The 9,741-nt window shown below is 37.9% G+C and overlaps 1 protein-coding gene across 3 annotated transcripts in view; it reads left to right on the top strand.

The window, feature by feature from the left end:
* Positions 1-1,879: 1,879 nt before the first annotated feature.
* The window catches only part of LOC144448229 (hepatocyte growth factor receptor-like), a 30,611-nt gene continuing 22,749 nt past the window's right edge, over positions 1,880-9,741 (top strand). Inside the window, exons 1-2 of one of the 3 annotated variants that reach the window (XM_078138385.1) lie at positions 1,880-2,076; positions 9,365-9,741. The exon at positions 9,365-9,741 is cut by the window's right edge and continues 796 nt beyond it. In XM_078138385.1, coding sequence (XP_077994511.1) covers positions 9,425-9,741 — 317 coding nt within the window. In that variant the 5' untranslated portion in view covers positions 1,880-2,076; positions 9,365-9,424. Of the gene's footprint in view, positions 2,077-6,189; positions 6,311-9,364 lie in introns of those variants that run through there. The other 2 variants (XM_078138384.1, XM_078138386.1) reach the window with 2 other exon arrangements.

Consider the following 9,741-nt stretch of genomic DNA (forward strand, 5'->3'; position numbering starts at 1 on the left):
AAAGTAAACACGTGAATAGCATTACTAGTAATAACACTTGTCACAGCATGTTGGATGTACGGAGTCAATTACTGTTTCACACGTCTCTCCTCGTCTCACCTCTTCTCTTCTCTTCTCTTCTCTTCTCATCTCTCCTCTTCTCTTCTCTCCTCTTCTCTTCTCTTCTCTTCTCTTCTCTTCTCTTCTCTTCTCTTCTCTTCTCGTCCATCCCTTCTCCCCTCCCCTCCTCTCCCCTCTCCTCTCCTCTCTTCTCTTCTCTTCTCCTCACTTCTCCTCTCCTCTCCTAGACAAAGACATAAGAACAGTTTTATGACATTTTTACATATACATTAAATGCCAAGGGAATTGAAGTTGAAATTCGTCTGTGAATGTCAGCTATTGTCCAAGGGGCCATGAAACTATTCTTATATCGAATGATGGCATTTAATACAAGTCTTTGCATTTTCAACAGGCAAGTGTTATTGATCCAATGGGGAACTTGCAAACCCACCATGTTGAATGTTGCATCATGGGAAATGTGACAATGAATACTAATCAATTAGTAATATAAACAATATTGTTACATTGTTTGTAACCACAAATAATCAATTCATAGTTACCCTGACCATTGTGGGAGGTTTATTTTATCGGTAGCTCCAGATTAGGTATTGCGATAACCACAGATATATTGTTACTCGAGTCCAAATATGTCTATCTTTGTGTCAAAAACGTAAAGTCCCATGAGTGAAACACCAAACCAACATCATTTTAGCTGTAATATTAAATAAACCTGGCACATATGTCAAATGCAGTAGTACATATATACATGTTGTTTTGTTTCAAATGGCCTTCACGATAATGGTAATTTATTATTTTTATTTTATTTTTATAATTCAGAATATGAATAACTTCGTTGAAATGTTGTTGAGGCGAATGTCTTTGGCGAAGACTTCTTATTACTTGACTTTTACAAATCAATTCCCGGGGGAGGGACATGTTTAAAAAAACGGGGTTAGGGGGAGGGTCATGTTTTACTTTGACTTAATTAACTGTATTGTCTAACTTAGCAAAATATTATATACGTGATTTTAGCATCCCATCGCTGCCACAGGTTCTACATCTCACTACTGCGAAATCAGTCAGGGTCCATCGGGTAAGTTGAATGGGCATTGTGTTACCTTTAGTGGGCCTTATGTCTCTTTCAACGGGCCTGTAACTGTTATATATACATATGTATATATGCCGAAAATAACATAATATATATGAATGAAAATGCAAGTAGCTTGAAGTCAAGTCCGTTGTCAAAATCTTATAATATTAATGAAATTAAAAAAAAATGGATTTAATTAAAAAGTTGAAAGCCAGAGTATTAACTTTCAAACACTAGATGGGCACACGCCCGACACTGTTGGGGCCACGGTCAACATCTCCACAACATTAGCCTTCATATCTTTTTGTTTTATACCTAGTGTGAGATCCACTTCTCTCCTTACATCACAAATGACAATTAATTACATGCATTGTTGTCAGCAGCGATTGATTGATATTGTCTGATATATATTACAGTACCAAACCCAACCCTAACCGGTGTGGCCGTGATTGAGTGCCAAAATTAAAAAAAGTAATACATTAAAATTTGGCCCTTTCCCGAGAACCGATTTGTAAAAAAGTTACCTCCCCCCCCCCCACCCACTCCAATTACCCCGGCCCTCCTTCCTTGTTGTTACTAGGCTCCCTTAGTGACAATGTTACTGGTTGTGACTATTAGTTTTAGTGTCGAACGTCACGTTACTGTTAATGACAGCGTTACTGTCAGTGTCAGCGTTTCTGCTAGTGTTAGCTAGCAAGGTCGATGACTCACTAGGTGTGTGCTGACTTCATACGTTCAATTAAAATGAGCACAAACATCGTGATTCAAATCGTCACTGGGCCGTAAAATGTGACCTCCCAATAGCAAGGAGTTTCACATACACTGTGTGCGCCATTGCTAAAACTGGTTTCACTTGTTGGACACTTTAATAGTACCAGAGTTACTGGATGAATTGACATTCTGACGACGACAACAACAGTCGTAAAAGTGACGAGTAACAATTGAAGGTAAGTCTTTTGGTATACTACTATAACTTGCAAAAGAAATGCGGCGCTTTAGTCTCGCACTTTTTCCTGTACAGGCGACGCCCTTCGGCGGGTAACGCTAGCTTGGGGCAGTGGTAGCTGTCACCGCACACAAAGTTAGATTTCTGGCCTAGCTTACGAGTAGTACATATTCTGAATCAGCTAACATAGCGTTTAGTTGACTTATTGTAAAGTGAAGACTGAGTGCAATGTTTCACACATCCTGTGTAAGATTTACGAACTCTTTTGGGGAACGCACTGTGGATAAAAAACTACATGTACAAGTTCAAGAGCCTCAGGTCAGGGGATCCATTAGAGGTACTATAGGGTCTATCTACAGGGTTGAAGGACGAGCTACTGACGGGGTTGTGTTCACGAAGGCTTTAGATAAGGGTAGGGTAAACAATACTCCTAGTATAACGACTAGGTGTAACTTTAGAGTGTTGGCTTCAAAATGACAACTATTTGTACTAGCTAAGTGAGAGTGGTCGACCTTTCAATACAACACCACGTGTACGTGTACACTTACTTTATAATAAGTTCGGGCAAGACTCGAGGCCAAATGTAAGTGGTGTGTACCACGATATAACTCACTTTAGAAAGATAATAAAACAAAAACAAAACTAACTGAGATCAGTCCCAGGGTTAGGGCTTAGGCATATTGGGATACATAGACAAATGTTGATACTTGAAGCGAAAATATTGTCACTGTTGCAAGCATATAGTGATCGGATGTCCCCAACGTGGCTAGGTCATCTAGATAGTAAGCAGGGTCTATGGTCTTCACGACTATATTGTATATTCGCTTCCATGACAATGTGACTGAATACGTATGTGTTTATAGTACACGACATAGCGACCACGTGTGTGTACAGGTAATACAAGTAATGCTGCTAGCTAGGCTACTAAGTTTCAAGCTTCCAATGACAAAAAACTACTAATATATGTTTGTATGTTCACAATACTCAACTTTTTTCTCCGAGTGTTCATTGTATATATATCAATATCGATATCTTTATTCCATCGGAAAAGTTAACTAAATAAAACACAATCTGTGATACAGTAAAAGAGAAAAGGATTCTGGAGTGGACCATAGAAATAGCTGCCTAGGAACCAATCAGAGTCCATGGACTAGACAAACACATGGCACAAGTTTAGGGTGCGATCCGAGTTACACGTCTACAGCAAAAATAACAACTGTTACAGATTAAAGTAGATCTATTGTAAATAAATAAATAGAAAAGGATAGTATATAGATGACATAATTATATACAAAGAGTATGAACACGTATTATAGAATCAAATTATATTATTATGATTAAGTTCATGTTTGTAATTTGATTGTTAAAACACGGTTTTTAGTTTACAGAACCAAGGCTCACAAGTGCGATATCGTCACGTTATGATGTAAACCATGTCCGTGGTAAAAACTATAGCGGTCACACCACTATGATTGATGATGCAATGTAATAACATGATTGTAAATATATTATATATCACACAATACTACTGGAAACCCAACCCCAATATCACATTGAAACTATATTTTTATCAACCTATCAACATGTCAGTAGTAAATACAGAACATATTATCATTCAAGGCGTGAATGTTTGCTTTGCCGAATACTGTACTTCTTTCATCTATGCCATGAGTTTAGAAAATCACAGTGATGACGTGTTTCATTCATTAATAATTAAGTAATTAATTACTTACTCAATTTGTTTATTAATTTACACTATATTGGATTACTTTTTAATTTAACCCTTCACATGCAATGGATACAATGTATACATTTGTATTTTTATTCATCAAATTACTTCTAACTCATTATACTTTCGTGTCGTCATGATCCCCTTCTATATTGTTTTCTACGGATACATATATATATATGCCTTTGTTTACGTTTCCGGGATATACCACGAATATACCACCTAAGGCCACTTACTTCAAAATACAATATGCAGTGTTTCCGCTAACCAAAAAAAAGATAATTATTTCTGGTCAGGTCATTTTGTCTAAAGTGGGGTGACAGCTTGATTTTATTCTCAACAAACCTGCCACTAAATCTACTATTTATGACAGTTACTGATCTTTTTATTTTAGTACTTTAGAGCAAGTGTGCATGTCGGGTAGATGTCATTTGCCTGTTCATGATTGGCTCTGCAGGTGTCTTCAATGAAGTAGGGAGGGTTATTTTTTTGCCCCCCCCCCCCTCCCCCGATCTGCAGACTACATGGGCTGGACAAACACGAAAAAAAGACCACCGCGAGGGTATTTAAGTGATGCGCGCGCAGACCAGAAACAATTATTTCTCTCTTATTTGGCCTAATATGTCTAATAAATGAATATATTAAGCAACCAGCAATCTAGAAATCTTACTGATAGTTATAGAACAAGTCCTGCGCCATGAACAGAAAATAATTGGACACTGCACTGCGTCTCGGACAAAATAATGAAACTTTACCCAACAGTGTCCGGTTATTTTTAGTTCATGGCTGAGGACTTATCCTGTAACGAAGTATTCGAGTTTCTGGGGTTTTCACCAGAGAGTCAACCTTGTTATATACAGCCCTGGTACATAACCTCTTACCCATTATTTACAAAATTCACAATAGGAAATCCCACCCCGCATATCTCGGCCAAATATTCCGATGTCACAGTTTTTCCCAAAAAGTTCAGTGTGAAATCCATTATCCTCACAAAAACTCGTACTGTAACAAAGTTATAGTCCAAATTCGAACAGTTGAAGTATTTCCGTTTTTACCCACCCATAGCTGTAGCTAGATCTGTTACTAGCCCTGGGGCACATACGCATTGTCATGTCAATAAACAAATTATGTATGGAAACCTGCTCTTTGCACAAGTCACTTTGTAGTGAAGTGGTTGTAGAAAATGTCTTTTGGTAGATAGGTACAGAACTAGAGGTATTGTTTTCGACAAAACTGAGGTAAGGGCGATTTTGTAGACACACTTTACAGAATGACAGGTGCTGAATTAGGAGCGGTAGAACACAGTATTAGGCAGGGAAGCACGTGGTGGTCGCATTGTAACAGTTGAGAGGTTGGGACAGTGCTATAAATAGAAACGATTAATATGCTGAGGACAGTTTCATTCATGAGTGTTAGCAGACACTTCCTGTGATGGATTAACAGTATGCAGACACTTTCTTTGTGTAAGTGTCCCGTTAACTGAAAAGTGCCCGCTAAATGAAATTGAGAACACAGTTGAAACAATGGGGAAGAGTCGGAAAGAAGTATTAACTAACTGTACGGATGTCTTATCTGCGTTTGTTTTTCTTTTGTGTCCTGTATTAGATAACTCTATGGTAAAAGTCACTATCGCACACAGCCTTCGCTATGTACAACCGGATACGATTGACAAAAACACATCATTTCTATGCAAAGCATGTAAAATATTGGTATCAATTCAATAGATTTGATTGTATCCCTGAATTTAGTCCAAAATATAGATGTTGTGTGCTAAAAAATTACACACAATATGTAAAAAAATGTCCACTATTCTGATAGCACAGTGACTTTAAACGGGTGCAGTCAGTAAATTTTGGCTTTTAGTGGTTACTTTCATTTAATTGGTGGGACATTACTATGGGTATACAGTCTCTAACATAGTGGCTGTTAGTTTTAACATTTTGTGTGTTAGACCACGACATTAAAAGGGTACCACGCAGTCTGAAGCTTTCTGGAAAGTAGTGGTTACTTTTAATGTACATAAAGTCAACCGTCAGTAAAATACTGTCATTGATATAAATCGTATCTTGGTATTGCTATTGAAAACATATGTATGTATGTATGTATGTATGTATGTATGTATGTATGTATATGTGTGTATGCATGTGTGTATGTATGTATGTATGTATGTATGTATGTATGTATGTATGTATGTATGTATGTATGTCTGCCTGTCTGTCTGTCTGTCTGTCTGTCTGTCTGTCTGTCTGTCTATGTATGTGTAATGGGGTAATGCCTACATCTAATCTATATGTTTGTCACCTAGATGCTTAAAGTTCCATGTTTAGAGTTTGTTCAATGTCAACGTGACTTTATTTGGCCATGATGGTGTTATAGGATGCCTCGACGGCACTCCCTTCGGACATGCGCATTAAGAACCTTGTTGACACACACTTCCTCAAGACAACAGACAGTGAACAGCTTGTGAGATGTGTCTAGTTTTCATCTCTGCAATCTCGCAGATTAGGTTAGTGTGGCAATCTATAATATATATTGTTAGAGAAAGTTACCTTACTTGATGACGTTATTATTTGACTTGATTCATTGTAAACCTATTTCTATACTTTAGTATATAGTAACAATGTGCTCACTACAAGCGTACATTTTATCTTTGTCATCTTTGATTCACTGTAGTTCTGTATAATTGTATTCTGCCTTGCTTTCATTCTGCGAGTTCATATGTTTAATCCTTTCATTCCTAGAGACGACATTGGAATAAATAGAAACTTGATTGTAAAAACATTTTCTAAAATTTAAGAATATTACTTCATTGGGAGGTAATATTTCTTGAATTCTGGTCTAAAATAAAGTTGATCTTTTTCCAAAAATTACAGAGAAACAAGAATTTTTGTTCAAAAATTTTGGCGGGAAAGTTTCTAGTCCTGAAAGGGCTAAGTGCCAAGTTCGACACAACTGGCTATGCCAAAATGACTAGTTTTCTGACAAAGTTTCTTACTTTCATATTGACTGCTGATACAATCATACCAGGAATTCATTTGTTCATACTATGTTAAGTTCATCTATAGCAAGAGATACCTTGTTGCCACCCGAGAACATTGTGAAAGCTGTACAGTTGACCTAGTGTCAGCAGGATATCTCAACTTAGGGTATGTTGCCACACCATTAGGGACCGGTCAGTTTCTCCAGCCCGGGGGGGGGGCGATGGATTCTTCCATCAGGCCGACAAAACATCACTTATCCCCCTATCTGTAAAACCAAAAACAGGCTGACCCCCCCCCCCCCCCTATCACTTAATTCTAAAACAAGTTATAAATGAGTTTCCCCATGTCACATAAAAATGGGCCCGTAATATCGGTACAGTGGCATTAATATTGCATGTATAGTAAAGTCACTGGTATGCTAGAGAACTTTAGGTGGTCATACCTAGTGTATAATACTTAATAGAAACTGGAATATGATGGCATGTGGTGATTTGTAGTGTCGATAACATGTAGTGTCCAAAATAGAAAGCGCATCTACACTTCATACTGAAGAGTAGAAAGTTTTAGATTACTTTTTTTTTTTAAACTATCAATGAAGATTACCATTACGAAACCTTCAAGTTCACCTTTATTCCAAAGTACAATATAAGCGAATTATTAATTGTGAAACAGCCACGCATTTAAATGACATGTTCTGTAACTAGTATGTTAGGTAGATAATACATGTATATGTATATGTAGAGGTATGTTTGAACTCTTACGTGAAGGGATATTAAAGAATTTATGTAAGAAACAGGGACAATAATAAATTATACATGCATCAGTCAGTTCAGACAAGGCTATATGCCATTGTAGAAAAGGATTTTCTTCTTCCATCACAATCCAAAACACAATGACCCCCCCCCCCTCCACAATTTTCAAATCAGCATGACCCCCCCGGCGAAGAAAATGGCCGGTCCCTTATGTGAGTTGTAATCTTGTTTGAGCTAATTAAGTCATTTTTATCATTTCATTTTAACGAAGTTAACTGTTTTATTGTAAATACTTATGTATTCATAAATAGAAGTAGGAGACAGCTCGTGCTTATATTGTTCTATTCACCACTATACATTTACAAACTACATCCTGTGTATCAAGTGACTGTGACAGTTTCAGATGAGATGGCAGCTTTTAGAATCATGACACACCCCATGTAATTCTGTCAAGTAAGAGATTATATTGAACTATTATAATTGCTGTGAACCAATTGAGGATAAGCCAAACCATAGCTGCGGTGTATTGCTAAGTTTCAAGTACAGTTTCATTGTATTTCACTTTGTTTATATACAGGTCTTCGTCTTCTTGGTTGTATAATATTCACTGTACAAATCGATGACACACTCCAACCAGAAAAATAAAAGAACATGTTGGCACTTCAGTAAACCTCTCCGTGTCAATTAGTCCCCTGCGTTTCATCTGGCGTAGTTTTCATACTGCCGACTTTTAGCATTTAGGTGACATCGACAAACGCATAGATGAGATCTAGGCACTGTTTTACCCTGTTACACATGTATGTATGTATGTATGTATGTATGTATGTATGTATGTGCGTACGTACGTATGTGACGTATGTATTATTTCACTTCTCCGTTTCTCTGGAACTGTTCTCAAATTCTATACAGAATATTAATTCTATCGTTTTGAAACAATCAAAACAATATTCGAGCAGGTGTGGTTAAATAGTTAGAATTCTTGTCGCCTACCAAACGCGTAAAATACTATAGTACCAGTACAAGTCGTCTCGCGCTTCTTGAGAGGTCAAAGGTCACGCCATATATTTTGTTTGTTTGGGACTCGATTGTTGTGTATGGTGCCATCTAAAACCTGTAGAGAACAATATACTTTTATGTTTAGGGTCGGTGATTGATTACAGAACGTAAAGAACAGATCTAGAACATAGCGGGCCAATACAATGAAGTTCTATGGGTTATACACCGCCGAGGTGACGTTGTACAAACTGTATGCCCCGATCTTGTAATAGGTTTAGGACAATCTACTACAACATGTCAAGTTCACACACCATGTCCTTAGGTGACCTCTGTCTACGAGCGTTGACATGGCATACCGATAAACTTTCGATTCCACCCACGCGTATTTGCAATTGTACGGAGAATTAGCCCGACTTGTTAAGTGTCTGGCACGCATTGTTGTTCAAGCTTTGTGACACTCGACAATGGAAAAAGTGGAGTGTCACGACTTGTAGAAATACAAGACAGTTCAGCTAATATAGGTATCTGTGTTTCGAACACCACACCACACCACACCAGATCCCCACACCACACCACACCACACCACACCATGGACCCCCAAACCACACCACACTACACCCCAAACCACGTATTACACCACATCTACCACACACCCAGACCATGTGTCACACCACATCATAAGGAATACAATTGAAACCATTTACATTTTGTACTCTGAAACAGAGCGTTTTCTTTTTTTGGTGGTGGTGGTGGTGGTGGTGGTGGTGGTGGTGGTGGTAATGACGACAACGACACATTATTTTTAATAAAATGTTTCCTTTATTTATTAAGTAGAGTCTGGTGTGACGATTCTTTAAAGTTGGAGGATTACATCTACATATTCACCTGGATATGGAGTTGTCATATAAATACGTGTTGATCACCGTCATCATGTCAGTATCCATGGCAACAGCCCAGACACAAGTCATGAATACCACGCTGGACGGCGAGAAGCTCTTCGAGGTCGTCGATACAAACAGTGGTGACACTTACGTAGCTTTGCAATTGGAAGCTACCTTTGGAACCATATCACTAGTGTATAGACTGTCAAATGACGACTTGACTGCAGTAAGCTCCGTTGAATTCCTGGGTATGGTAAAGTTTATGATAATTGACTCAAAACAAAATGCCATTATAATATGCGATGGCTTTTCCGGGTCGTGTTATCC

The sequence above is a fragment of the Glandiceps talaboti genome, chromosome 17 (assembly GCF_964340395.1).
Source record: "Glandiceps talaboti chromosome 17, keGlaTala1.1, whole genome shotgun sequence".
Taxonomy (NCBI): Eukaryota; Metazoa; Hemichordata; class Enteropneusta; family Spengelidae; genus Glandiceps; species Glandiceps talaboti.